This window comes from Cervus canadensis, chromosome 32 (genome assembly GCF_019320065.1).
Source record: "Cervus canadensis isolate Bull #8, Minnesota chromosome 32, ASM1932006v1, whole genome shotgun sequence".
Classification (NCBI taxonomy): domain Eukaryota; kingdom Metazoa; phylum Chordata; class Mammalia; order Artiodactyla; family Cervidae; genus Cervus; species Cervus canadensis.
The window spans coordinates 38,631,114-38,658,605 of record NC_057417.1 but is presented as its reverse complement, the minus strand read 5'-3'; the positions used below and the strand labels follow the sequence as shown (position 1 = coordinate 38,658,605).

Below are 27,492 nucleotides of genomic sequence, written 5' to 3'. Positions count from 1 at the left end.
GGTGCTAGATCAGGGTCCACACTGGGGGGACAAGGAGCTGACACAGGTCATCAGTACCATTCCTTTATTTCTCCCATTCAGATCCCAACACTCGGACGCCCACGCCCCCCACAGAGCGCTTCCTCACCAGGAAGAGAGCCGCCTTCCGAGGCCCCACCCCCTTAAAAGGAGCTGAAACCCAGCTGGAGTGCCCACCCACCTATCACAGAGCCATCCATGGCTACCATCACAGAGTGGGCCAGGGACGCCAGTCCCTCCAGAATAAAGGTCCGGTGGGGCCTCAGGGACACAGCATCCCAGCTCTGGGCCTGCCCGGCCTGGGAAGGGTGCGTCCCTGCTCTGGGCTAGCCGACTCATCCCAGAAACCCCCTGCCCCAGATACCAGAAGCAGAGCTGCTACCGAGTATCGCTCAGGGCCATTGGGGTTCCGTGTGCCAAGAAGATCCGCCTTCCCAGGGGCGTCCACAGGGGTGTGGCGACAGGCGTGGTTGGACTCGGGGTTCCAGGCCTCCAGGAGGGTCTCAGCTCTCCCCCTGGGCCCAGACCCTGGCACAAAGCCCACTGCACTGAGGGGGGCGAGGCCAGGGCTGCAGAGGTGAGTCTGGGAGTCCGGCTCTGGGGCCTGCGCTCCAGGATGGTCCTGCTCCCCGAGCCCTCGCCTCTGTGCCTGCAGCTCGGGTCTCTGCCCAGACCCAAAACCTGACAGCCACCAACTGAGCCGAGGCCTGAGGGCCAGGGCCAGGGGTGTCCGCTGCAGCCGCTGGCGGTGCGCAGGGTGCAGGCCTAGGAGCCAGCCCATCGTGGGGCTGCAGCACTTGGACCCATGGGCCCCTGCTTGCCAGCTGTCCCCTCACACACACGCAGACACGCGTGCTCACGGGCTCTTGGGAAGAGAGCAGCAGTTGCACAGATTCCTGAAGAACCAGGAACAGGAGGCTGGGTGTAGGATTCCTAGGGCGAGGTTGGGGGACGGGACACTGAGAACAGAGCGCCCACGTGCGCCACACGCTGGTCGGGCCATCCCCAACGCCTCGTGGTTGCTGGATCTGCTGCCAGGGAGTGAGGCGGGGGCCCTGGGGGAGGTGCGGGCTCCAGGGCCTCACGTCTGGGCCAGAGAGAGCTCCTCCAGGCCCCCCTTTCCAAGCCGGTACCTGGCCAGGTCCTTCCTGGTCACCATCCCGACCACCTGAGGGAGCAAAGCCGGGTCATGAGGTGCAGCATCCCCCTGTGGATGCCCCTGCCCTGCGTGCAAGGGATGGCACAGCCTAGGGGAGCCCTGGGGGCGGGCAGGCAGGCCAGGGGCAGCAGGCCCCCCTCACCTGATTGCAATTGTCCACCACCACCAGGTGCCGGAGGCCCAGGGCCCGGAACAGCTTGAACACCCGTGGGAGCGACGCCTCCTGCAACATGGACACGGCCTCAGCTCACCCGCCAGCCCTGCCCCACCCAGGAGGGGATGGGGCAGGATGCCCCCAGCAGTACCTGGGGCACCGTGTAGGGCGAGGGGTTCATGAACTCGGACAGGTCCATGGTGCACTCCCGCTCGTCCTGCGACACGTGGATGGACTGGATCGGGGGGAAGCGCGGGTAGGCATCGCGGAAGTCCTTCAGCCGCAGCCGGCGTCGCAGCAGGCCCATGCTGGAGCGCTCCACGAACACCTGCAGGAGGTGGGGTGGAAGGTGGGGTGGGCGTCAGGCACTGGAGGCTCAGAGCCCAGGCCCTGCCCGGCTCCCGGGCCGCCCGGCGGCCTACCTTGTGTTTCAGCAGGACGATGAGCTGCGAGCGCAGGACCAAGCCCTGGAGCCGAGCGGGCTGCACGAGAGACGCCGCATCTGCAGGGGCCCCGGGGCCCACCCTGCCGTCTGGGCTGCCAGCCGCCAGCGCCGAGACAGCTGCGGGCTCCAGCCAGGCTCCCAGGGGATGCCGGCAGCCCACGGGCACTAGCCATGCTGCAGGCACTTTCCCGGGCAGGCTTACTGGTCCCCAGATGCCAGAAGAGGCGGCAGGACCCAGAGCAAGAGGTGCTGAGAGATCGTTGTGTTTGTGGGGGCAAGCAGCAGGCCCTAGCTCCTGGCCCCGATGCCGGAGGCAGCAGGGCTGCATGTCCTGTCATGACCCCGACAGTCGCAACCCTGACCCCAGCTGGTGATGCAGCCTGGGGTAGGACAAGACGCTAGGGTGCTTCAATAACCACCCACACCGCGGAAACTGAGCTCACGGGCACATTGGTGTGAGCAGTGGCTTCTAACAGAAACCCCAGAGCAAGACACCCCCCTTCATGGGAGCCCGCCCCCACTCGCCGCTCTGGCCAGCACAGGTGGCAGCCCGGCCTTCCGCAGGGGTTGGTACCTGCGTGCCGTCAGCGTCCTCCACCACGGGGAAGCCGTTGTGGTTGGACGCCGTGCTGCTCAGCACGTCCACGATGACGCCCACCTTCTCCCTTCTCCGAAGGCAGGTGACCGGTGTGCTCATCACCTCCCTGGGGAAGAGCCACGCCGTGACCCACCACATGGCTGACGAGGCCTCCCAGGGCGTCCAGCACCCACCCAGCCTGCGGGCCTGCCCGGAGGGTACCTGGCGGTGAGTGAGTGCGAGGTAACGGGGGCCTCCCAGTGCAGGAAGGGCACGCTCTGCAGCTGGATGTGCATGTCATACAGGCCCTGGGGAGAGAGGGCGCGGCCATGCACAAGGCTGCTGGGGACTGCCCCCACAGGCCCACCCTCGCCGCGGCCGCCGGCCCTCGGCTCCCCTGCCACACCTCAATGAAGACATCCCCCACAATCTTGGCGGTCATGAGCACCAGCATGATGGGGAAGCCGTAGGTCACGTTGCTGGTGGCCTCCATCATGATGACCGTCAGGCTCAGCGTCATTCTCACGATCCCACCTGCCCAGGGGAGGGGGAGGGCGAGACTGGGCGGGTGGGGCACCAGCCCCTGACAGTCCCCTGCCCAGCACCCCGCCGTCCATCCAACCCCGCGGCCTGGCCCCCAGGCAGCACCAGATGGGGGTGGGGGAGGTGCGGGCCCTCCCAATCTCAGGACACCCACGTGGTGGCCAGCACTCACCCAGCTGGGCAGCAGCTCCCATTAAGGCATACTTGCCAGGGTCCGCCCAGACCTGCAGGGAAGACACGGGGTGCTGAGGGGCGTGGCAGCCCCGACCCAAACCCACCTAGGCCGCACTGACCGCACTGCCCAGGAGCGAGTCCATGAGAGCGTCACCTGAGTCTGTGAACACGCTCACCGTGCCCGCCCAGAGACAAGTGAACCTGGCCGCCTGAGAGACGGGCATGCGCTATGCTGGGGCGGGGCCGGGTGTGGGCAGGAGTCCATGCACAAACACCTGGGCCACACCAGGAAGCGGAGAAAGGAGTGAAAACCTAACTTGTGCTACCGCACAGGCGAGCTGTGAAAACACGACGCTCACGATGGCCTGCCTGCACAGACAGATCGCTGCAATAGCCAGCAGAGGCATGTCCACGGAGGCGGAAAGCGGACCAGGGCTGCCGGGGGTGGGGACACAAACGTGACTGCCTAACGCGGACAGGTGTCCTTCTGGGGTAATGAGAACACCCTGGAACTTGGTGGTGGTCGTGGTCACACAGCTCTGCGACATGCTGAGGAGCTACACAGCCATTCACTTCCACGAAGTAGGAGTTTACAGTATGAAAGTCACCATTAATGAAAGTCAAAACTGTGTCTAGAAGGAAACCTAGGACAATGACCTGAACCTGGCGAGGGGAGGCTCACTGTACCCCTGACGGCTTTTTAAGGTCTTGTCTGAATGACCACGATACAGCTAGAAGGTCCACAGGATGAAGGCCAAGCCGGCCGGAGGCAGGCGGGAGGCAAGCAGGAGGCAGCGCCAGGGCTGAGGCCTGAGCTCCGCACCCCCAGGCCCCACCCCCTAACCCTGGACTCCTGAGCCCACCGAGCTCTCCCAGGGCTCCGGGTCCGGCTGCGGCTCGGCGGACCCGCACTCACCGCGGCCCCCGTGATGTAGGACAGGGAGATGCCGAAGAGCCGGCCCCAGGCGGCCCCGATGAGCAAGGACGGAATGAAGACGCCGGCCGACACCGTGAGCCCGTAGGTCCAGCAGGCCAAGAAGAAGTAGACCAGGGTGAACAGGCCAAGCGTCACGGGGTTGTAGGAGCCTGCGAACAGGGCACTGGCCAGGGCCTGCCATGCGGACTCAACCCTGCGTGCTGCTGCCCGCCCAGTGGCCCGGCTGAGCCCCCGGTCACAGCCAACTCCCTGAGCCTCCCCGTCCTCAGAGGCCTGGTGTAGGGTCTCAGGGCCCGGCCCTCGGGCGCCAGCCTGGCTGCTCAAGGGGCGCGCAGAGGGGAGTGGGGGCCCTGGGCTGCCACTGAAGGTGGGCGACAGCCAGAGCCGAGGCAGAGGGCTTGCAGACAGGCGCCGAGCAGTCAGGACAGCCCCTCGCCCCCAGGGAACCAAGACCGCTGAACTGGAAGCAGGTCTGTGTCCAGCCTGAGCCCATCTGTCATCAGGAACACAAGACTGTGCCAGGCTCCGGTGCCAGAGAGCGCCTCCCCAAGCTGTCTTCTGACCAAGTGACCCCCGTGGGCAGCGGCCAGGAGGGAAGCCCACCCTGGGAGGCGAGCCCGTCTGAACGAAGGACAGGACGGCCTCCAGGAAGAGAAGCAGACAGCGTGGGGAGCCTGGCCAGTTCCCCGGGCACTGGCTGCCAGCTGCGGGCCCTAGTACAGCCAGCCCTGCAGCCCAGGGCAGAGGGCACAGGCCCATGTGGGGACAGGTTAAACGACAGCTCGGAGCAGGAGCAAGCACCTGGGGGGTCGTGGAAAAGGCTGACCACGCTCTTCTCCGGGGTGTTGAAGAAGGCCGCAGCCATCGAGTTGTACTCGCCATCAGCACAGAAGAGCTGCAAGGGGTGAGAGTGGACAGGCCAGTGGGACACGGTGGTCCCGGGCTGGACAGCGTCAGGCACAAGCACACACGGGGGTCCAGCTGCGGTCTTGTAGAGGGGGCGGGGCCCGGGAGCTCGCGTCAGGAGCAGGCTCCCGTGGTGCCTGGGTGGACGTCGGTGCCTGGCGTGTGCCAGGCCCAGCCCTCAGCCTGAGCAAGACTGCGTGCCCCTGGAGGCCTTAACTCGAGTGGGGGCTCCCAGCAGAGTGGCGTGTGTCCACCCCACGGCCCCAGCTGTGGGCCTAGATAGGCCTGTGTGTGTGTACTCCCCCTGGGCAACCGGCAAACGGCTCCCGTCTACGAAGGAGCCTGCTCTGGACGTTTCCCGTACACAGAACCGTGCCACGTGTGGCCCTTCCTGTCTAGCTTCTCTGACGCAGCAGTGTGGGAGCGTGTCTCAGAGCTCAGCCCTCTCCACAGTGAGGGGACTCACCGTGTGTGTGAACCACCCGGTCCCTGCTTGTCGTGGGCGGGCACTGGGCCTGCGGCGAAACCTGCCGTGGTGAGCGTGGGCACACGGGTCTCCCCTGCACGCCCACCACCCCATCTTGCAGACCCCATCAGCCCGTCACTCAAGGAGGCCAGGTGAGACCCAGGCCGCGGTGCCCGCCCTCATCTTGGGGCTTGCTGGGCCCCACCTCCCCCGGCTGCCTACCTGGAGGGGGTAAGACACGGAGCTCCCCCGCAGGGGCTGACAGTCCCGAGACGAGTAGATGAGCACGAAGGCGGCCGTGGCAGTGACGGCAGCGACCAGCGTGGCCTCGACCACCTGGAGGCAGGGCCGGTGGACGTACCTGGAGCGCACAGCCAGGCCAAGTGTGGGAAGGCCGGCGGCCAGGACAACGGGGCCCACCACTTGGGAAGGCCGTCCTGGACGCCGCACCCATCTGCCCGCCCCCCACCAGGCTTCCTCCTGCTCTTGTCTGCCTCCCGGAGTGAAAGGGTGAGGAGAAAGAAGGCCAAGACTCCGCCTCGGCCGTGAACCCCGGGATGGCTCTCCCAGCGACGCGAGCACCTCTGCTGGACAGTGTGTGCCTGGTGGACGCCCCTGCAAACTGCCGAGGCTGACGCGAGGCCCGACACGCCTCCTGCCAGGCCACACGTGACCCGTTGCGCGGGGAGAAGCACGCTGGGCACGGGGCTGCCGCGTGGCGAGAGCCCAGAGCAGGACTGTTTCTAGCGACCCCGTGCGGCCACACTTCTCAAAACTGATTTCTTACCTGATTCGAAACATTGTCAGCCAGTAATTCAAGGCGTTGAACACAGCTCCAAGAATGCCCCCTGGGATGAGGAAGGAGCAAGTAGGTGTGTGGGACTCAGGGAAGGCTGCCAGGTGGCAGGGGGCCAGAGGGGATACCCGAGGATGGAGGGCCCACCCACGAACTGAGTGAGGAAGCTGAGGAGCTGTCCCCAGCCAAGGGGAGCTCCGTCCCCCAGGGTGGGCTTCCCCACCGCCCGGGACAGCCAGCAGGGGTGGGACCATGAGCTTCTCTGGCTCCCGCAGCTGGGCCAGGCCTGAAGCCTGCGGCCGTCCTTACCCACCACGCCCATGGCGATGAAGATGGGGATCTCGTGGATCACGTACACCATGGTCTACGTGGAAAGGGAAGAGCAAGCGTCCATGAGCAAACCACCGGCCCCTGCTCAAACGAGGCTGGGCATGCCCGGGGGCACTGTGACTCTCCACAGGGTGCAGACCCCAGGAGAGGAAACCCGGGCGCTTGGGCAGACCAGACTGCCTGCCTCCTAGCAGGGAGGCTCTGGGGACGGCCCAGGCTTTTGCAAATGGGGAAGTGAGGAACCACGAAAGAGGGAGAGGATGCTGGTGACCCGCCCACCAGCAGCCCATCCACAGGCAAGAGCCGGCCACTGAGGACCTCTCAGCCTCCAGGAGCCGCTGCGGGGCACTGGCCGTCAGCCTCAGTGATGCTGCCCGACAGTCTGTGGGTGCCTGAGTCCCCCTGGAGCACTGCTGGCTGACGGGCGCCCCACTTGCAAAGCCAAGCGAGACACCCCTTCCCGGGGCAGCTCCAGCTCCAGCCCCAGCCCCACAGACAAGGGCTCCCCCACAGCTGCTCAGGCTGAGCCTTGAGTACACAGCCTGGCCCCCTCAAAGGAAGGCTGCAGGGTAAAGGGCGCCGCAGCGGGCACCTCAGTGTCGAATCTTCCAAAGTTGATGAGCCCAGGGCTGGACAGGTCCCAAGCGTTCCCGTGGTAAATGCTCAGGACGAAGTTCAAGGTGAAGGTGGAGATCATGGAGGCAAAGAACTGCAGGTGGAGAGATGCACGCTGTCAGCACCGACGTGTGGCAGCAGGGGCACATGGCTGAGCCCCAGCGGGGGACGGCGGGGCGGGACCGGGCTGAGAGCTGCCCAGCCTCGGGAGGGGGCCGTGCCCGCACTCACGATTCTCCACGTCAGGAACTGGTTCCAGAAGGACGCACCTTCCTCCAAGCTGAACAGCACTCCACCTGGAAGAGCAGCCACCAGCCCCGAGATGCCCACCCCACCAGACAGCCCTGCACCCACAGCCGCCCCCGCCCCCACCCCCAGGGCACCCGGCTCACGGCAGAGGGCCATCGGGGCTCTCGGGAGGCCCGCCCCATGCCCTCAGCGGCAGTCCCCCAACACCAAGACCCTCCCTCCCCACAGCAGGGGCTGGCAGTCACCCCTTCTCACCCACGGGGGCCCCGAAGGCAGCGGACACTCCAGCTGCAGCTCCTGCCGAGACGAAGTCCCGCTTCTCTGTGTCTCTGCGAAAGTACTCGAAGATCTGGGCCAGGACAAGAGAGAGGCCTCAGGCCAGGCCTCTGACGGCACTTCTCTCAGACCGGGGGAGGGGGCCCAGAGTGAGGGGGAGGGGAGGGGTGAGGGAGGGGAGAAGAGACGGGAAAGGGACCCAAAGTGAGGAAGAGGGGGAGGAAGGGAAGGGGGAGGGGAGCAGAGGGGCTCAGCCATGGGGCCAGCTGGCGGGACTGCCGAGCGGGGTCTCGGGCAGCCTCCTTGCCCACTGACGTCCAGAGAAAACCACCCACTCTGGCAGTGACCACACGCTGTGGTCTTTGCAGGAAGGACCAGCCCGCACACGTGACCTTCCCGAGCTCTCTGGGCCACATTCCCGTGGACGCTTCTCAGAGCTACACGCCGTTTCCACGCAGACATACAGCCCTGCGTGGAGCACCAAGTGACCGCACGCCCCACGGACCAGAGGCTAAGGCGACGGTGCTACAGGGGAGGCGGGCCCGGCCCGGGCTGTGGCCTTGGGCACGCGGGGGACTCACCTTGAAGTCCCGCTTCAGCGACGTGGACCTGCCCTGGGAGATGCCCGCGGCGATCACCGAGCCCGAGTGGATCATTGGCCCTTCCTGGAAGGCACAGACAGCGTGCCCTGGAGGTCAGCCCACCCCCACGGCTCCGGGGCAGGGGTGGGGGCGCAGGCTGGGGCAGCTGCGTTCCGTTACCTTCCCCACGGCCAGTCCCCCCACCACCGACAGGATCACGCCGGACACTTTGATCACCAGGGTCTGGAACACAAAGGAAAAGATGCCAAAACTGATTAGAGGCCACACGTGGTCAAGAACCCAAGCGACAAACTGCACAGAGAGGAACCTCATCGTGACCCCTAGCAGGCAGGAGGCCAAAAGGCGGCCAGCGTCCAGGGATGTGGGCTCGCGGACCGCATTCCCCTGCCGCCCGTCTCCTTGGACCTTCCATCCCGGGCACTCACATCCATACAGGAGACACACAGAGCAGCTGTCGCTCTGTCCTCGGGCTTTGCTCTCTGCTCCCCAGAGGGACCAGACCCCCCACTCCCTGGAGCACCCCGTCCCCAGAAAGGGCAGGAGAGACGTCGCCAGCAAACCCCCGGCCCAGGTCCACCCACCACCCCCTGGAGTGCCCAGGAGTCGACGCCCAAATATAAACCTGCCAGCACGTCCACACAGAGGTGCGTCAGCAGCAGACAGCGCGGGTCTGGGCAAATGTCGGAGGCGAACGTGGGCAAACAGAACACTCCTAAGTCAGCACGGAGCCCCCAGGGGCCGCCTCGCACCTCACCTTGAGCCTGACCACGTGTGGGATCTTCACCCCGTTGAGGAAGCACTTGATCTGGGGGATCCCGCTGCCAGCGGCGACCGGCTGGAAGGAGAGGCAGCACTGAGCCCGCAGGCAGGGCGAGCCGCCGCTGCTGCCACCACTCGCCCAAGAAGACGTGCCTGGCAGGGCCCGGGCCGCTGGGGGAGGCGGCTGCTCGCCTCTCCCGCCCCCACGCAGAGTGACCACTGAGGGGAACAAACGCCACGGACATGGTGGTCCCGGTGGCCCCCTAGGCAGGAGGGGGTTCCTAGGACAGGGGGCCTGCTGAGGTGCCCGCACTCTTGCACGCCCAGGGGACCCTGGCTGCGCCCAGAAGCTTCCAGACACGGTCCCCGCCTTCCCCCAATGTCCCCACAGGAAGGAGCGAAAGGGCACGGGGAGGAAAGTGATCCCGGGGCACGTGACCCCTTGGTGGGGCCCTCCACCGGCAGACCTGCGGGCCGGGCTGCAGGGCCCGCCTACCTCCACAAAGGCGACGATGGCGGAGCCGAGGAGCACGAAGGCAGCGTTGAGCGTGGCCCACAGCAGGAGGGAGAAGGACAGCCCGCCGCGCTCGGTGAACCTGTCGATGTCTGCGGCTGTCAAGGGCCACGTGCTATGGGGTCTCAGGGCACCGCGTCCCAGGGGCTGCACTCTGGCCTCCAGGGCACGGAATGGGCATCTCGGGGCCAGCACACAGCCCCGCCCCAGACACGCAGCCCCGCCCAGTCACATTCCCCCACCCACAGCAGAGCACGGCAGGGGCCCTCCTGCGAGTCCGCCGGCTTCCAGTGACCACGGACAGAGGATACTGTCCTTGACGAGCCTGTACTTGAGGCCGGCCAGCTTCTCCACCACGATGTCGATGAAGCAGGCCACGAGGCCCGTGAGGATGCCCACCATGGCGCAGATGACCCAGCGCTTGATTTCCACTGTCCGGAAGGCCTGCGGGCCATCACGGGCGGGCGTGGTCATCAGGGGCCACTCTGTGACCTCCATCGTGCACAGGCTCACCCTGCGGGCCCCCAGACCCTGAAGAGCAGCCCTAGTGGCGTCTCAGAGGCCGCGGAGCCCTGGGGGATGGACCCCAACCAGGGCACAACTGGATGCTAATGCTCCAGCCGCCATTCGAAAACAGCCTCCTCTGCCTCCTCAGAGGTGACAGCGCGACCCTGGCGTGGGCACCTGAGCCCAGCTGCGGGCAGCACTCACCACAGGACACCAGGTGGGGCCGGGGCGGAAAAGAGACGGAGGGAGGTGGCAGGGTCTCAGACAGACAGATGGACAGACGGACACACACACAGACACACACCACAGACACACAGATACTCAGACAGACACACAGACGCACACAGACAGACACAGAGACACACAGAAACACACACAGACGCAGAGAGACACACATACACAGATGCTCCCCCACCCCCCGCCGGCTCACAGTGTGGTTGATACGTCGCTCCTCCTCCAGGAACAGCTGGTTCTCACTGTTGTCGTAGTCCAGGCTCTGCGGACCGGGCGGCAGACAGCGGTGAGCAACCCTGGCCCGCGGGTGCAGGGCGGCCACGCTGGGGGAGGGCGGGGCGTGGGGGGCCCACCTCGTACTTGAGGGACAGCAGCTTCTCGTTGTGTGGGATCTCCCTGGGGAAGGGGTGCGGGGGGTCCATGTCCTGCGGGGAAGAGGCAGATCCTGGCAACCCGGCACGCGTCGGGACGCAGCGGCACGAGGAGGGGGCCATGCCCGCGCGCCCTACGGGGCAGCGATTCTGAGCCCAAGGCCAGGCCAGGCACGTGGCTGGGGGCGGAGACGCAGAACCTGGACAGGAGGCAGGCGGCCAGGTCCCGCGACACCTGCCAGGCGGGATATTCCAGGAACCAAGGTGGCCTGGCCCCGAAAAGCAAGATAGAAGGTGTCTTTGGCGCGATGGGACACCCACTGTGGGTGCTCGTCCACGTTCTGGCTCCGGCCCCAGACACCCGGCTTCTCTGAGTGATGACGGAGTCTGGGCTGTGAGACGGCCAGGCTGGGACTAGAAAACCATTGCAGGACCAGCGGGCTGGAGATGCAGCTGATCTCCAACGGGCAGGGGTCAACCAGTCCTGCTCACGTGATGGACCTTCACTCAAACCCCACGCGGAGGGGTCAGAGAGCTTCTGGCTGGTGAACATGGAGGGCTGGGATGGGGCTCCCGGGGAGGGTGTGGGCTTCCACACCCCTTCCCACACCTTCCCTGGGCATCTCCCCCATCTGGCTGTTCCCGAGTTGTGTCCTTTGTGGCAAACCAGTAACATAAGCAAAGTGCTCCCCTGAGTTCTGTGAGTCATTCTGGCAAGTTATGGAACCAAGAAGGGATCGCGGGAACCCTGATTTACACTGGTCAATGGAAGCACAGGTGACGGCCTGGACCGGTGTGGGAGGGGGTTGTTTCATGGGACTGAGCCCCTCAGCCTGTGGGTCTGTGATGCAGTTAGGGTCAGAAGGAACTGACCTGCAGAACACTCAGGGGGTGTCTGAACAATCAGAAGGTGACTTGGTGTAAAAGTAGAAACAGTTCAATACTGTTTCAATAAAGAACCAAATCCATAGAGAACACCTCAAAAGACACAGAAAAAACATCAGACAGAACTCAACAGAAGACCTCGGGGGACCTCCCGCACTTGGTCACGGTGCCTGTGAAGACCCACACACAACAGCACGCTCAGGGATGAGACTGAGACCCGTCCTGTGAGACCAGGACAGGATGAGGAAGCCGCTCGGGCACCTCTGCTCAGCTCGGGCCTGCAGGCGCTACCAGGGCCATCAGGCAAGAGAGAAAGGGAAGGGCACTCAGGTCAGGGAGGAAGAAGTGAAACTCTTCTTTGCAGATGACATGGTCTGATATGTAGAAAACCCCAGAAAGTACTCTTAAAAAAACATATTTCCATGTTCCTGCAATGAACAATCCAAAGAGAAATTAAGAAAACAACTGCATTTACTACAGCATAAAAAGTAAGACTCTACAAAATAAGGCTTATTCCTAGAAAGCAGTTAACAAAGGAAGTGAAGATCTGTATGCTAGGAACTACGACCCATTGTTTAAAAAGGAAACAGAAGACCTAAACAAATGAGAAGCTCTGCTGAGCCTGTGGAGCGGAAGACTAAATGTTAAGAGGCGACGCCACCTCTGTCTAGACTCCGGCAGGAGCTTCTGAAGAAACTGAAGAGCTGAGCCTAAACCCCACATGGAAACACACAAGGGATCTTGAACAGCCAAAACCTCTTTCAGGAAATGAACAAAGTGGGATGACTCAAACTTCCTATTTCTGAAACTTCCCACAAAGCTACAGGCGTGAGGGGAGTGTCGCCCAGGCATACAGACAGGCTAAGAGCCCAGAAACAATCCCGTCACAGCAACTGACCTTCAACGATGGTGCCAAGACAACTCAACAGGCAAAGTGCTATCTTTTTAGGAAGCGGTGCTGGGAAAACTGGGCAACCATGTGCAAAGAACGAAGCTTGACCCTTATCTTACATCATGGACAAAATTAGTGAAAAGTGGATCAAAGATCTAAACTGCAGAACATGAAAGACGGGCGTGAATGCTTATGACTTTGGCCTGGGTGGTGGTTTCTTACCTATCACACCCAAAGCACAAGCAACAAAAAACAAACCAAATGGACTCCGTCAAAATCAGCAGTGTTTGTGCTTCAAAGGACACCAGCAGAAAGTGAGGAGACCAGCGATGGGCCAGGAGGAAATTCCTGCAGATCCTGCAACTGACGAGCGAGGTGTGTCTGCAGTGTACAAAGACTTCTCAGAACTCAGTCACAGAAACACAAACCACCTGGTTAAGAAATGTGACAGGACCCAGAAGTCCTGCAAAAGACACGAAGGCCATGCAGCGCCAGCAGCCTCTGGAGGAGGCAGGCTGACTCCCGAGGAGGGGGTCAACCGCACGTCTGGGGAGGGGTCTCGGGGAAATGCTGGAAACTGCTGGGTACTTCAACCCCTGAAACAGGGGCAGGAGAAGGGACGCCACCCAGGTCCAAGGGCCCAGCACCCTGAGATGCCCTCCCCCGGGCCAGCACAGACCCCGTGCCTGCCCCTCCCGGGCCACACACAGCAGCTCGCTCCTGACATGCGTGCCCCCACCTGCGCTCATCATCTCGGCCTCGGGGACGGGGTCCCGCAGGGCAGCCCCCCCGGTGGCCCCTCTCTGCACGGCACTGTCACCGCCTGCCATCCTTCCGTTTGGCGTTCTCCGTCCGCCCTCGGCCAGGCTGCTGCTCCACAGAGCGGGCCTGGCTGTCTGGGGCGGGGCGGGAAGGGGCCTGGTCGAGCAGGATCCCACTCACAGGGTCCAGAAGCTCATCGTCCAGCTCCACGCTGCTCAACTGTCCGATCCGGAAGAACGCCGAGTGTGGTGACTGGAAGCAGAAGAGAACCACAGGCCACTCAGCTGCGGGCTGGGCTGCACCGGCATCACCCCCTGCCCCAGTGTCCCGGCCTCCTCGGGGGGAGCACAGACCCACACCCGCGTGTGGGAGACGCCAGCGGGGCCGGCGCTGCCCCCAGGCCCGGCCCGGGACCCACAGCCTGTCCCATCCCCGGGGTCCTCCTGGGCCCCCCCTCCTGTCCTGGGAAACCCAGGGGATCGAGCCCCTCCTCCAGGAGCCCTTCACCCCGCAGCCCCCGGCACCCGCAGAGGCCCCATCTCTGCCCCCCATCACGACATGAGCCGCTCCACCAGGTGGGCCGGTCACAGGCCTCCCCACTACCACCCCACCCAGACACGCAGTCAGAGAAGCGTCCTTTCTGGGGCAGGACATTCTGAAGCAAGGTGTGCTCCTGGGCCCAGGACAGGTCAATCGCAGAGGACAGTCAGCCTGGCACGTGCCCACCCTCATGCCCAGCGCCGGGCACAGCACACGTGAGCACCACGAAACAGAGCACAGGCCGCCCACAGGCGCACCTCCGGCAACGAGCCCCTGCAGGACAGACGGACACAGCGCGAAGTGCGACCTGGGGCTCCCCGCACGCTCAGGCGCCCTGCCTCTCCTCTGCAAGAACCACGAAGCACCTCAGAACAAGGGCCGCGGACCCGCCACTCGGGAGCCCAGAGCACACGGGAACTCCAGCAGGAAGGCGTGGACTCAGCAGCACGCCCAGCCGCCAGCAGTGCTGGCCCCACGCTGAGACCACAGCTGCGGAGGCCGCGGCAGAGAAACGTTCTCTCAGCTCTGCGGGCCCAAGTGCTGGCAGGGAGCACGCCCGTGCAGGGTTGGGGACGGCGGCCCTGCCCCCTCCCGCCTCTGGTGGTGCGGCAGCCCCTCGGCTGTGGTCACATCACTCCAACCTCTGCTTGGCTGCCACCAGCCTCCTGTGTGTGCAAGCGGATACGTACACACACATGGGTGTGCACGCACGGGGGGTGTGCACGCCTGTGTTTTATGTGTCCCCCTCTCCTATGAGGACACCAGCCTCACCACACTGGGACCTGACCTCAGCTGCCAAGGCCCCACACAGGCTCCAGCTGGGGGGACCCCCTGGGGGCACTGCTCCCCCACGACAGGTAACCTGTCAGGCGTGCTCACGAGCCCACCATCCTGCTCCAGCCGCTTTCCTCCAAGTATAAATGGCAAACATCAGTACAATGGGAGTGAACAAAGAAACACAACTGTTTTCTTTTCTAAAAGCAACTGACAACACCCTCAAAACTGCTGACCCTGATGAGGAAGGCAGGAGGGCCTGCCCCACTGGCCCAGAGAGGACTTGACTTCATAGGCGGGGCCCGAGCTGGCTGCAGCCTGTGCTCCCCACACAGACACACGTCACCGGAGCACACACTGGGGACATCTCTATTGAGGAGATGGGGTGCAGAGACAGGCAGAGCTCAAAGTCGGATTATGAAAGCAACAGGAAAGACCCAGCTGCCCTCCAACCCAACAAGCGGAGCCAGGCGGAGGGGGCACGCACGTCACTGCCACCGACGGAGCGCACCGCCAGGCGCTCCCGCTGAGCCGTCGGCCCACAGGGCAGCTCCCCTGCCAGCTCAACAGCCCCCGAGTGCCTGCCTGCAACCGCGTGGCCTGGGGAGAGGCGGGCACTCCCCCCCCCGCCGGGAGCCGCTGGGCGAGCACATGGGGGCACCAGGGAGCTGTGGGCAGCCCCGGACGCGGGCTCCTGCGGGGATGGAGCCCCCGCTGCGGCTCCAGGCCGCACCCCCGCTTCAGCGCCCTTGGGTTTTCATCGCCTCTTCCCCAAACTCCACAGGCATCTCACAAACGGGTTATCTTTTGTGATGAAAAAGCCGTTTACTGGATGTATGGTGACTTGTTCTCTTTTCTTCACCCAAGCTAACTGCTGGCGCTTCCCCAAACTGCTGATGCACACGACAACCTGGCTGAAACCTCCAGGCTTCTGAAAGGACTGAAAGCTTCCACTCCATGTGGCTCCCCGACCCAACATGCTTGGAACACCAGCCCTGAGGGAGAGCAGGCAAGGGGTGGGCAGCGGCTGTAAGAGGCAGGATGCGGGCACGTATGCCGCACGTGACGGCAGAGCGCTGTGCACACACGCTGTGCCAACGTCAGCGCCATCTCGGCATGGTACTGCCCCGGGGGTGCGGCACACAGGCCCTCTTGTACTGTCTTTTCAACTTCCCGTAAATCCACGATTAATTAAGAATTTATATGCGAATGGGACTACATCAAAGTGAACTTCCGTGCATCAAAGGAAACGATGAACAGAGTAAAAAAAACCAGTCCTACAGAATGGAACTCCTGCAGCCCGACAGCAACGAACGAGTCGACTAAAAAGACTGGCCACGGGGCGTGGGGCGTGAAGATCTAAACCACAGTGCGATGCCACCCCACACGTGTGAGGACGGCCAGGATCAAAAAATAAAGTAACAAGCGCTGGTGAGGATGTGCGGAACCAGACCCCCTGTGCGCTGCTGCTGGGCGCGTAAAATGGAGCAGCTGCTGCGGACAACAGGACAGTAGTTCCCCAAAAAATTAAAAATAGAATTACCTCATGATCCAGGAATTCCACCTCTGGGCACAGACCCAAATGGCGAGAAAACGGGGTCTCAAAGAGGTGTGTGTACACCCACACTCAGGCAGCATCGTTTACAGTAGCCAAGCGGTGGAAGCAACCCAGCTGCCCATTGGAAGATGTGTGTATAAGCCTAATGTCCATCCGCACAGCGCAGCGCTCTTCCACCTTGGAAAGGAGGAGATCCTGTCATGTGCCACAGCATGCACAGACCTCGAGGCACCAAGAGAAAGAAGCCAGCCACCAAACAACAAACGCCGCATGACACCTCTGCTCAAGACACCAAATAGACAGCAGACCGGCCTTTGCCAGGGCTGGGGAGGGCTGGGGAGTCGCGGTTCACAGGCGACAGAGGTTCAGTCTGGGTAGACGAGAACGTCCTGGACATGCTGGTGGTCTTACATGTGGACTGTATATGCTTAGTCACAATCAAGGTGGTAAACTGTGCTACGTACCTTTAGCATCATTAAAACAAACGGCAAAAAGTTTACCGGCTGTCTGCACACTCCTGCCCTCTGCTTTCCAACCTCCCTCAGCCCGAAGCACCCCCGGCCCCAAGCACTGAGGACAGGAACAGGGCCTCTGCCACCAGGGGCTTAACAGTCAGAAAAACCAGGCTGCCCGTAAACAAAGTCAGCGTAAACCGTGAGGAAGGCTTTGAGGGTGACGCCAGGGTCCAGGGGTGGCGGGGGAGGCGGCATCGGGCTGAGACCTGACAGAAGACGCTGGGGGATGGGACAGCCCCGCCATGGCCTCGCTGTCCGAGTACGGCCGCCTCTGCACAGGGGGCCTCCCGGACACACTGACCAGCTCTGGACCCACCTTGTCCTCACCTCCCCTGCACAGTTCGGCTGCACCCACGTCCTCTGCCTCCCAGACTCCGAGCCACCCGCACCAGCCCTGGGCAGGGGCTACTGCAGGCCTGGGGGAGACAGGGGAGGGAGGGAGCCTTCGGGGAGGGCGCCGGGGTGGCTGGCCTGCACCCTGTGATGTAGGGCCAGAGCAGCTGGAAGGGGAGGAGGACAGCACGCGGACACCGAGGCAGAGGGACTTCCCGCTGACACTCGCCCCAGCCTGGGGCTGCTGCCGGCTCAGGCTTCCCTCTGTGAGTCCTCAGAAGCCTCCGCTTCCTGCTGCCCATCCTCTGCCCACACACATGACTATGACTTGCTGCCTGACGCCACCTCCCCTGCCCCAGGGTGGACAGGCAGCAACTTGCCTTCACCCCACACTCGGGCATGACGGGCCGAGGACCAGAGAGAGAGAAGAGCAGCTCCAAATAGCCTGGTTCCTGACAGACGGGGTTAAGCTCAGGGCCCCTTATAACCCATCCTGCCTAGGACGGCCCAGAGCGGCCACCACACAGTGCCTGACAGGTTCCCATGCCGGGTGCACCAGACTCCGGTTGGGGACACCCTGCAGTAAACCCCGTGGCGCTGGGCTGTCACTTCAGTTCAGACGGCCCTGTTCCGAGAACAGCTTCCAAGTGTGCTGTGGTGAACTCAGCCCGCCGGTCCAGAACCGCCCCTCCTCCAAGATGGCTGGCCTTGAGGGGCTGAGTCAGCAGCAGGGGAGTTGCACCAGAACGGCAACCCAAAGACCACCAGAGCCGAACTGCTGTTTCTAACACCCCTGGGAGTGACCAGTGTTGACCGCCTCATGATAGGCAGCTGGGGGCTGGACAGAGGTGACCCTCCTTGCCAGCAAGGAGCCTGCGCACTTGTCTCTGCTGGTGCAGTGCGGAGCTCCTGCATCGATGCCTCCGGTGACCCCAAGCCCCTCCACCCACCCACCCCAGGCCGTCTGAGCATCCTTCAAGGCTGGAGCCTCCAGCTTCCCGAGGATTCTCCACAAGATAAAGACATCTGGAAGCCCTCAGCTGTCCCCTGCGAGTCCATCCTGGCTCCTTCCCCGGCCCCACCACCCACTCCAATTTACTTCCCAAATGCACTCTCCCTTTATCTCTCCCTTCTGTCTACTGGCCCGAGGACCATGCAGGCTTCAAGACTGGACCCAAGGTGACCTCTCCTGTCCTTGGGGCCCCTCATGCAGTCCTCCTAGAGCACTAGGCCTGTTCTTCCTGGAGTTGGAGCCAGTGGCAAGGGAGCTGTGCTGTTCACCTCTGTGTGCAGCTGGGGCACACGGCAGATGCACCACACTTTATTTTCAAATTGCTTAAGAGCAACTGATCACTTATCACTAAACACAAATGAAAAACAAAAAAGCTTGTAAAGGGTTTTTTTTTTTACAGGGGAATGAGTTTCAAGGGAAGAGTCAACAGGTTAAGGGAAAAAAAAAAAAAAAGAAGGCCAACTCCTGTGCCTACACTAAGGAGAACTGAGAAACCCCAGCACATTGAGTCCTGAAATAAACTCCAATTCCATTTGGAAGCTTTCAATCACTTTACCTGTCAGCCCCTAGGGCCAGTTTCATATTTATAGTTTGTAGATTTCAGATCACCTTCTTTTAAAGAGGAGAAAAAAAACATTTTGAGAAGAAAAGAACAAAGCAGCCCTGTCTCCTAGCAGATCAAAAACCACTGCAAGTCAGCGTCTTTAGGTCACTTCTCATGTGGACAGACAGCACTTGAGCAGAAGACCTCATTCATGGAGCAGACTGTGACCCTCACTGTCCCAGGCATCTCTGGGGGACCAGGGGAACCTAAAGATAAGTTCTAGGGGGACAGCCCCACGCTTGTGTCCTTCCTCATTAAACACCACACAAGGGTGTAAAGGACACATCTAGGACACAGTGAGAAAAAAGAAAGGGGAAGAAAAGTCACAAAACAGAGTAAGGCCGCACAATCAACTCAAAATTAACACAACACAAGAACTGACTTAAGTGACACAAACTTCTGTGTTGACTCGCAGGGCACATTTCGACCACTCGGACTTGTCTTCCTGCATCTGGCTGTGCTTGCATTCCAATGAACAGCTGCAGGAAAACCGAACGCACTTCCCTGTCATTCCTAAGATCGGCCTGAAACCGCTGCGTCTAAAGGGGGCCGGCCGAGTACCCAAGGTATTCCCACTGCTAAAAGCAAACTCCGCGACCTAAGCTCTTGAAACGTCCTTCCTAGCGGATCAAAAATGACCCGGTAAAAATAGTACCTCGTATTTAAAAAAACAAAACCAAAAAGTAATGGGTGACCCGAGCAGCAAACCACCCGCCTTCTCTTTACAACCGCTGTGGAGCAAACAGGGAGGAAACAGCTTCGCTCTGACCGGGCTCGACCGCAGCGGCCGGGCTCCACCGGGGACGAGGGGCGGGCCCCGCGATCCCGCGAGTCCAGAACCGTGGGGCCCGGCTTCCGAGCCCGCCCGGCCGTGTCCCCGGCCCCCGCGAGCGCGGCGCGGACCCTGCCCGGCCCGCCTGCCCCCGGCTCACCGCGCGGGCGGCCGCGGGCCCGGCCCCGTTCAGCAGGGGCGCCGCCTCCCCGGCCGGCGCCCCGGGCCGCGCCGCCCTCCGCAGCAGCGGCGCCGCCTCGTCGTCGTCCAGGTCGCGACCGGACCACGACACCTTCTTGGAGACGTTGGCCATGTCCCGCCGCAGTGGACCGGCCGCCGGCGCCGCTGCCGTGTTTGTTCTCGTGACCCGCGCCGCCGCCACGTGACGGTCGTCCTGGTCACGTGGCCCCGCCGGCGCCCACGTGACCCAACGGCGCCGCGGGGCGCGCGCGGCCTTCTGGGAGTTGCAGTCCCGCCGCCCGGCGCTGGCTGGGCGGGGCGGAGAGAGAGCCGGCTGCACGGGGAGTCCGCACAGCGGTGCATACAGACCCGCCTCTCGGGACGGGTCCCCAGGCAGCAAACGATTGTGCTGAGGACACACCATAACCCTGTGGCCTTCCTGCAGAAAACGCTGCACTGAGCGCATCACACGGGGAAAATCCAGTTGAACCCCAATTTCGGGACACGTGCCATCTAGACAGCTCTTCCTGCAGTGTCAGCGTCCACCCAGAAACACCGAGGAACACCAAGAGACCGCCCTGGATGACAGGAGATTAAGAGCCGGGCAACCGAGGCTGCTCTTGGGCCTGGCATCTGGGGGACAATTGGCAAAGATCAGACAGGCACTGTGCATTAGGTAGGGGTGTTACTGCGGCGCCCAAACCTGGGGCGTGATCTTCGTCTGGGTGTCATATCAGAAAAGCCCATTTCTTCTGGAGACAGCACTGAGATATTCAGGGATGTGATGTGATGTCTGCAGGGTAGCCTCAGGTGATTCACAAGCTAATGGTAATCACAGTATGTAGTTACGCACAGAGGGAGAAAGCAAGCTGGTGGGATGTTAGCACGGATGAAACCAGGGTAAATACACCTGTGCCACGTATTCTTCTTGTAACTTTTTTCTTTAAATTTGAAGCTTTTCAGGAATAAAGACATTTTAGAAGTTCTTTATAGGCTTCTCCCACATGTTTCAAAATAAAACCAAAACTGAAACCAAAATAAGAGGAAGGAAGCCCAACAGGATTGTAAGTTTTCTCCACGATTGCAAAAGGTGTGACCTGGCTTTGCCCTTTTGCCGGATAAGAACAATCATGTGCCAGCCCTGTCTGTGGAGGGAGGCCTGGAGGCTACAGAGTGAAGCTGGCTCAGGCTCCGAGGAACGGTGGGGTTGGTTCTCGACTGAAGGGAGTGGGCAAGTGCAGATTGTATGAAGCCCAGGCCTGTGGAGAGCTGCACAGAGCTATGGGGAAGTGAGAACAGGCCTGGGGACGAGGGGTCCAGAGGGGAGGCCCCTCTGCACTCTTCCGTCCTCCCTACCCAGGAACGCAGCAGACTCAGGTCAGAGGTGGGGTTGATAGGATTCGAGGTGGGTGTGGCTCCTGTCACTCACCCATCGGGGATCCCCGTGACTTACTCAGCCTCCCCTGCCCCAAAACCTAGACGGGCTTCCCCTACACTCCTCGGTGGAAAGCCCAGCCCTGCCCAAATGTCTAATGACCTGAGTTCCCACCAGTCTCCCCTACAAACACCTTCCTAGGCGGGTCTGCCCTCCTGGAGAGGCCCCACCAAGCACCCGGATGCAGGGCGGCAGACAGCCCACTGCCACGCTACCTCTGCCAAACGCCCACCGTTTCAGCATCTGTGAACACTGGGCAGAAATGCTGCTGTGAAAGCTAACGGACGATGCTGTGGTGTTAGAACAGGTGTTCGTAACATGCCTAAAAGCTGCGGAGGGCGGGAAACGGCCTGCATGTTCTCTCAATGCTGGCGACCCAGCTGTCCCTGAAGAAAGACTTCCTAATCAAATTAGTCTTCCCCCAGAAGATGTCATCTCTCCCTCCTCAACAGTGCAATGCAGCCAGGGCTACAGAAAAGGCCAGAGGAGCCTGGGAAAGGAGAGACTGAGATGGGCAGCTCTCCGTGAAGACGGACATGCCCTGGGGAAGTGCCAGGGGAAGCAGAACTTTGTGGTTCCGGGACCTTCCTGTGGCCACCCGGGGGGGTTTCCAGACCTGGGATTCATCCTCTGACCTTGACTCATGGATGGCTGGGGAATGGGCTGGGAAGCGGAGGGGAGGTGGCTGGCTAGACTGGCTAAAGGCCTGGGATCACAGCTAAGAGGCCCCAGGGACTGATTTCAGCGCCCCACCCCCACCCCCGCCCACGGAGCAGGCCTGTTTCGAGACTTAGTGATTCTAAGCTTTTCCGACAGATGAACAGACGTGCCCGCCGCCCCCACCACCCACACCCCAACGCTGCTCTTTTCTGTGCCTACAGATCAACTTTCAGGTTCTGAGATCTTGCAAGGATTAATTTACATCACAGTGATTCTTTTTCTTTTTTTTTCTCCTGGGCTGAGTCCTAACCACTGGAGTGCCAGGGAATTCCCCACACCTGTTCTGTCAATGCATTTTTTCTTTTTTAACTTGCCATGATTCAGAATTCTAAAAAAAAAAAAGAAAGCTGTTAAAAACAATACCCAGTACTGGCACGAATGTGGAGTTATGGCAACCAATCATAGAATGCCGGCGGGGATATAAAACAATGCAGTCACTTTGGAAAACAATTTGGTGGTTTTTTTGAAAGTTTAAACATGATTTTATCATTTAACCCAGGAATTCCACTGTTAGGTATCCGCTCAAGAGAAATAGAAATGTGTGTCTATACAAGGACTCAGAGGAGGGTGTGCACAGCGGCTTCATTCACAGGGGCCCCCAACTGGAAACCACCCAAGTTTCCATCGACTGATGAATGGATAAACAAAACATGGGTCATTATGACAGAAGGTCATTCAGCTACACAATGGAATGCAGCAGACAGACGCTACAACACAGACCTGGAAAGCACGATGCTCGGTGAGAGGAGCCAGACGCCGAGGACCACACAGGGAAGGAGTCCATTTATGTGAAACGTCCAGAACAGGCAAATCCAGAGACCGAAAGCAGGAGAGTGGGTGCGGAGCTGGGGGAGGGGCTGTGTGGGGACAGGAGTGACCCTAACAGGCATGATGTCTTTATGGGGGTAGGGGGAACAATGTAAATGTTCTAAAGCTGGATCATGGTGATGGTTGCAAACTTAGCAGATTGACTACAAATCTTCGAACTCTACACTAAGAATGGGTGAATTTCATAGTATGTAAAAGCATTGTCCGTCCTTAATGTGTGTTTCTGAGTAGCCTGTTTCCTTTGCAAACCCCCTTCCCAGCAGCTCTGGTAGCCTCACCAGCTGTGTCACGGAACCTTGATGGACCCCCAGGGGGAAGGAGCTGCAGGGCCAGGAAATGGACTCTCCGGCCCTTCTCATGAGAGATGTTGGAACAGGGAACAGACAAACAGAAACTCTCACAAGCCTCATGGAGAGAGGACCACGGCAGCTAACACAAGGAAAAGAGTTTTCCAGGAACCAGCCTGTGGCTGCCGCAAACCCACACCCAGGAAGCGTGGAGCTAGAGCCCAGCACCGCCCTGTGGCCGATCAGTTGTGCTGAAATGATGTCATACTACAAAGTGGGGTGTTTGTGAGAACACTGCAGTGAAGGGGAGAATGCAGTCCTGGGGGCCCTGAGGCCCGGCTCTGCCTGTGCCGGCCCCCCACCCCCCATGGAATGCCCACCTCCTGTGTTAGAGGGCAGGTGAGCCTGGTCCAGGTCGGGGGCAGCAGCCTGCCCCTCAGTCTGAGTAGGGGCCCTCTATGGACTGTGCAGGGTTTGGGGGTGCCACCGTGTGAGCGCCACTGCTGTGTATACGGTGAGCCCTCAGGGACACAGCTGTAGGCAGGTGCAGTTCACCCTCTGCACGAATCCGCCCACCGACGTGGCATTGGCCAGCGTCAGGATGGCACCCGTCGGGAGCGCCTTCCCCATGGCCAAGTTTGAAATCTCCCCAGGGACCAGCACGCGGTCCCATATGGCCAGGCCTGCCATGCTCCCCACAAAGGCCTCCGAGCTGTCAAACCCGCCCCCGACGCGGTCTTGCTCCTGGCCTAGCACAAGGGACCCTCCTGGGGGGATCTCGTACCCCTCCCTGAAGCGGGAGCCAGTGGCCACGAGCCTTCGGTCCACGTGGAGCCAGTACCTGCCCAGGATGGACGTCCAGATGACACACACGTGGTGCCACTGGCCGTCTAGCAGTGGCTGGAGGGGCAGCTCCCTGAAGGCCGGGTCTCCGATCACAAAGTGGACAGAGCCGGGGGCCAGGGAGTCGCGGCCGTGCAGAACCAGCTTGTTGTCATTTTCCTCAGTGGCGTAGGACAGGAGGGTGCCCAGATGTTCCGCAGCCGTGCGGACCCAGCTGCAGATGGACAGGGCCCGCAGACCCGTGATGAAACCGGGGCGGAGGAAGCCCACATTCGCGGTGGAGGCGTTTGGGAAGGTGAGCGCAGGGCCCACGTTGCAAACTAGAAACAGACGAGGGAGGGGAGTCAGCCTGCGTCTCGGGGGCGGCGCCTCACTTGTCCTCACGTGACCTGTGCCGTCTCCCAGATGGCAGGACTGACGCCAGGGTACCTGGCCAGCCGCGCTTCTCATAGCAGGGAGCCCGGGATGAGTGTCTCGTGGCTGCTGGGACAACCCCCCCCCACAAATGCAGCAGCTCAAAACAAAACCCAAAGTTAGCATCTCACAATCTGGGTGTCAGAAGTCCCCACGGGTCTCTCTGAGCTGAAGATCACGGTGTGGGTGGGGCTGGTTCCTTCGGAGGCTCCAGGGAGTAGCCCTTCGCTGCCCTCTGACCTCTGCTCCTGACTCACATTGCTGTCCCTGATGCTGAGCCCCTCTCCTGAGGACCCTGGGATGAGGTCGGATCAGCTCCCATCTCAGGGAGCTGGATGGACTTCACATTAGTAAGTCCTCTTGCCATGTGAGGTGACGCAGCCACAGGGGCTGGGGCCAGGACGTGGGCATCTTTGGCGGCATCATCCTGCTGACCAGACTTCCTCCCAAATCTGCCTGAAGGAGGGTGGGTGGGGCGGGGGCGGGGGGGAGCCTGCATTTCTAGCTCCAGGGTAGAAGCGGGGGCTCCTGTCATGATCCAGGGCAGCAGTTCTCAACGGACATGCCTGTGTGCCCGGGGAACATCCAACAACACCTGCAGACGGTTTTGGTTGTCAGGACTTTGGGGGTCCCCAAACTTACAGCCCTGCTTTCCTGGGAGCCCTGTTGATTCCCTGCAGGTCAGCCAGTCAGCTCAGTCTTACTGGTGAGGCCCCCAGAGCCATGCAGATGGAGGGAGACCTGCTCCAGACTAATGCGCCCTGAGGGCTGCAAGGCCAGACTGGGAGCAGCCGGGCCACAGCTGAGAGTTCAAGGCGGGTGGAGGCCAGAGAGGTGCCGAACACCTCTTGGTGCCCTGGAGGCCCCTACAGCTGGGGATGACCCGACCCCAGGTGCCCCTGGTGGAGAACCCTAAGCTGGCGATGTGAAGTGGCAGAGGCCAGGGGCCCTCCACGAGTGGGCACAGACCCCACGGGCTACAGACCGGGGCCCCGGCCCTGCAGGAAAGATCCTGCTGGTGACAGCTGAAGATGCCAGCCCTGACCCGTGTGATCACCAACGCTGAGTGGGGATTTACTGCCCGCAGGCAGCACCCCACTCGTGGGTGTGCCAGGCGGCCTGATCTGCAGGCAGGCCATCTCCTGGGCGGTTCCTTTCTTCAAAGGTGGGGCGTGTCGGGGTATGAGGGACTGAGGGCTAAGCAGGCCCCCAAGGGAGAGGTGGAGAGTGATGGGGGCGGGCAGGCGTGGTGCTTACCCTCACCTGGGCTCTCGGGGGGCCACGCCTGCTGCTTGCCTAGACCCACGGGCTCTTGTGCTCCCTGGAGACGGTCAGCGAAGTCCAGAGGTGGGTCCCGGGGCTCAGACGGAGCTCTGGACGCCTGCCTGCCCCCCTGCAGCTGCGGGGCGCTCCGGTTCGATGGCCTAGATGGGGCCAGGGTTACCTTTGGGGCAGAGGGGCTGGGGCTGGCCACACGCAGCTGGCCCTCAAGAGCGGCCAGCCTGGCGCCCTGGCTCTGGACGAGGGGCGTCAGGTGGAGCAGCGTGTCCTGCAGGGCCCGCACATCCCGGGCCAGGCCGGAGATAGCGGCCCTCTGTGTCTCCTGCTCCCGGGCGCACCGTGCGCTGCCCTCGCTCACGGCAGCACTCAAGGCCAGCAGCCTGCGGTCCACCTTCTGGCCTCGGCGCTGCGTCCTCCGCACCCAGGTCTGGAGGTGGCCCAGCTCGCCCTGCATGGCCGCCTGCGACTGGTTGAGCGCCAGGGCCATGGCCCGGCTCTCACGGGCCAGGCTCTGGAACCGGGCCTCGACGTCGAAGGACAGGTTGTAGTGGCTGGCAATGCCCTGCAGGTGCGTCAGGGTCACCTCTTGGAACCTCTGAAACTGCGGAGAGGACACAGGTGGCCCCGGGGGCTTGGTCTTCAGGGCAGCTCGGTGAGGTGACTGACCTTCGCCACCAGCTCCCCCGCGCTGAGCTCGCAGCTGCAGGATGACCCCAGACCTGCGCTGCAGGGGGCGAGGGCCCCCGGGCGGCTCCCACCCCTTCCTGCAGCCACACTCTTCACTCCCCTGGTGAGGGCGGGCTGCTTGTGTGGGGATCAAAGTGGGGAGGGCTTGGGCTCCTAAGAGCCAGCCCTGGCCCCACACAGGAGTCTCTGCTCCACGGGGGACCTGAGACCTGGTGCCCCGAGGCCCAGCAGGCCCCAGCACACCTGTGGGTACCCTCCTCGGGGTCACCCCAAGCCCGCCCACCCTCACACACAGCTGGCTTATCTTCAGAAGGAGCCCACCAAACCTGTTTTGCTATTTCAACCATAGGTGAAAAGTCAGCCCATAAAAACTGCAAACTCCACTTTGAGCTCACAGAGCACAGAAACTTAGCATTGTTTCTGCATCATCTCTGCTTCGCCTGCTGTCAATTAAAAACCTCTACCGCCCCAGACAGTAGGTACACTTACCTGCTCTTCTAGTCTACGGAGCCTCTCAAAAAATGGTTTTCGTTGCCCCACAGGGCTGGTTGCTCGCGACAAAGCTCCATGTAGATATATTTGCAGAAGGATGAGCAAGAAAGGCAGGGTTCTTCCCGTCGGGCTGCCCATGCTGAGAAGGGGCGAGAGGCGCCCTGAATGCAGGAGGACGGTCTGCTTGGAGCTGGGCCTTCACTAGGCTCGCTTGCCTCTCCCGGGGGTGGCTTCCCTTCTTCCCCTCTGGCGGGTAGTCAGGTGCCTCCCACCACCTTGATGAGAGGCATTCGCTCTGGAGACTTGAGGTTCCCAAGGACACAGGCTGAAAACAGATGCAGCGTCTTTGGAAAATAGGTCTACTGGGTACAAGGCCTGGTCCAACTGGCTCGGATTCGGGCAGGGTGATTGCTTTAGCAGGAGCACACAGACTCATGTTCCCACCAGAGAAGTGGAGGTAGCCCAGGGACCCTGGCAGGGGCAGGGGCTCCTTAGAGCCGTCTGCCGTGCACAGCGGATCCAGATCCATGAGGCCCCTCCCTCATCCTTGGAGGAGGCAATAGAAACAGAATTGGGAGCTGTGTTAATTCATCTCGGGCCTTGGGCTGTGAAGTGGGCTGAGTGGTAGGTTCCAGCCTAACCCTGGTGCCTGCAAATGAGAGCTTATTTGGGAAAAGGGTCTTTGCAAATACAATTAAGGATCTTGAGATGAGGTCATCGTGGATCATCCGTATGAGTCCCAAGTCCAAGGATAAGTGTCCTGAGACAGAGAGAAGACACTCAGGGGAGAGGGCCGTGTAAGGCGAAGGCCAAGGTTGGGGTGGAGCTGCCCCAGGAACACAAGGAGCTGGGGGCAGGGCGGGGGGCTGAGGACCCTCTCAGAAGCCTCGGGGGCAACGTGGTCCTGCCAACACCCTGATCTCCGACTTCCGGGCTCCAGGGCTGCCAGGGAAAGCGTGGCTGTTTAAGCTCCCCTATTTGTGGTCATTGGTTACAGCAGCCCCAGGAGACAACACAGGCCGCCTGCCTAAGTGAACGGGCGGCAG

The 27,492-nt window shown here is 61.7% G+C and overlaps 2 protein-coding genes across 2 annotated transcripts; both read right to left on the bottom strand.

Moving 5' to 3' along the window:
* Nucleotides 1-49: 49 nt before the first annotated feature.
* On the bottom strand, nt 50-19,665 carry CLCN7 (chloride voltage-gated channel 7). The gene is made up of 25 exons (XM_043455497.1): nt 19,440-19,665; nt 13,352-13,423; nt 10,615-10,686; nt 10,458-10,523; nt 9,832-9,964; nt 9,503-9,612; nt 9,002-9,082; nt 8,407-8,469; nt 8,227-8,310; nt 7,625-7,718; nt 7,352-7,416; nt 7,098-7,214; nt 6,485-6,539; nt 6,167-6,227; nt 5,602-5,740; nt 4,809-4,902; nt 3,987-4,156; nt 3,069-3,120; nt 2,760-2,887; nt 2,576-2,661; nt 2,351-2,480; nt 1,754-1,813; nt 1,483-1,659; nt 1,320-1,400; nt 50-1,186 (listed from the first exon to the last, which is right to left on the bottom strand). The coding sequence occupies exons 1-25, from the start codon at nt 19,590-19,592 to the stop codon at nt 1,100-1,102; spliced, it is 2,430 nt and encodes an 809-aa protein (XP_043311432.1). The 5' UTR covers nt 19,593-19,665; the 3' UTR covers nt 50-1,099.
* A 2,230-nt stretch (nt 19,666-21,895) lies between these two features.
* PTX4 (pentraxin 4) lies at nt 21,896-26,975 on the bottom strand. The gene is made up of 4 exons (XM_043455221.1): nt 26,891-26,975; nt 26,444-26,607; nt 25,244-25,868; nt 21,896-23,892 (listed from the first exon to the last, which is right to left on the bottom strand). Exons 1-4 carry the CDS (start codon nt 26,973-26,975, stop codon nt 23,252-23,254), a joined length of 1,515 nt encoding a protein of 504 aa, XP_043311156.1. The 3' UTR covers nt 21,896-23,251.
* Nucleotides 26,976-27,492: the final 517 nt, after the last annotated feature.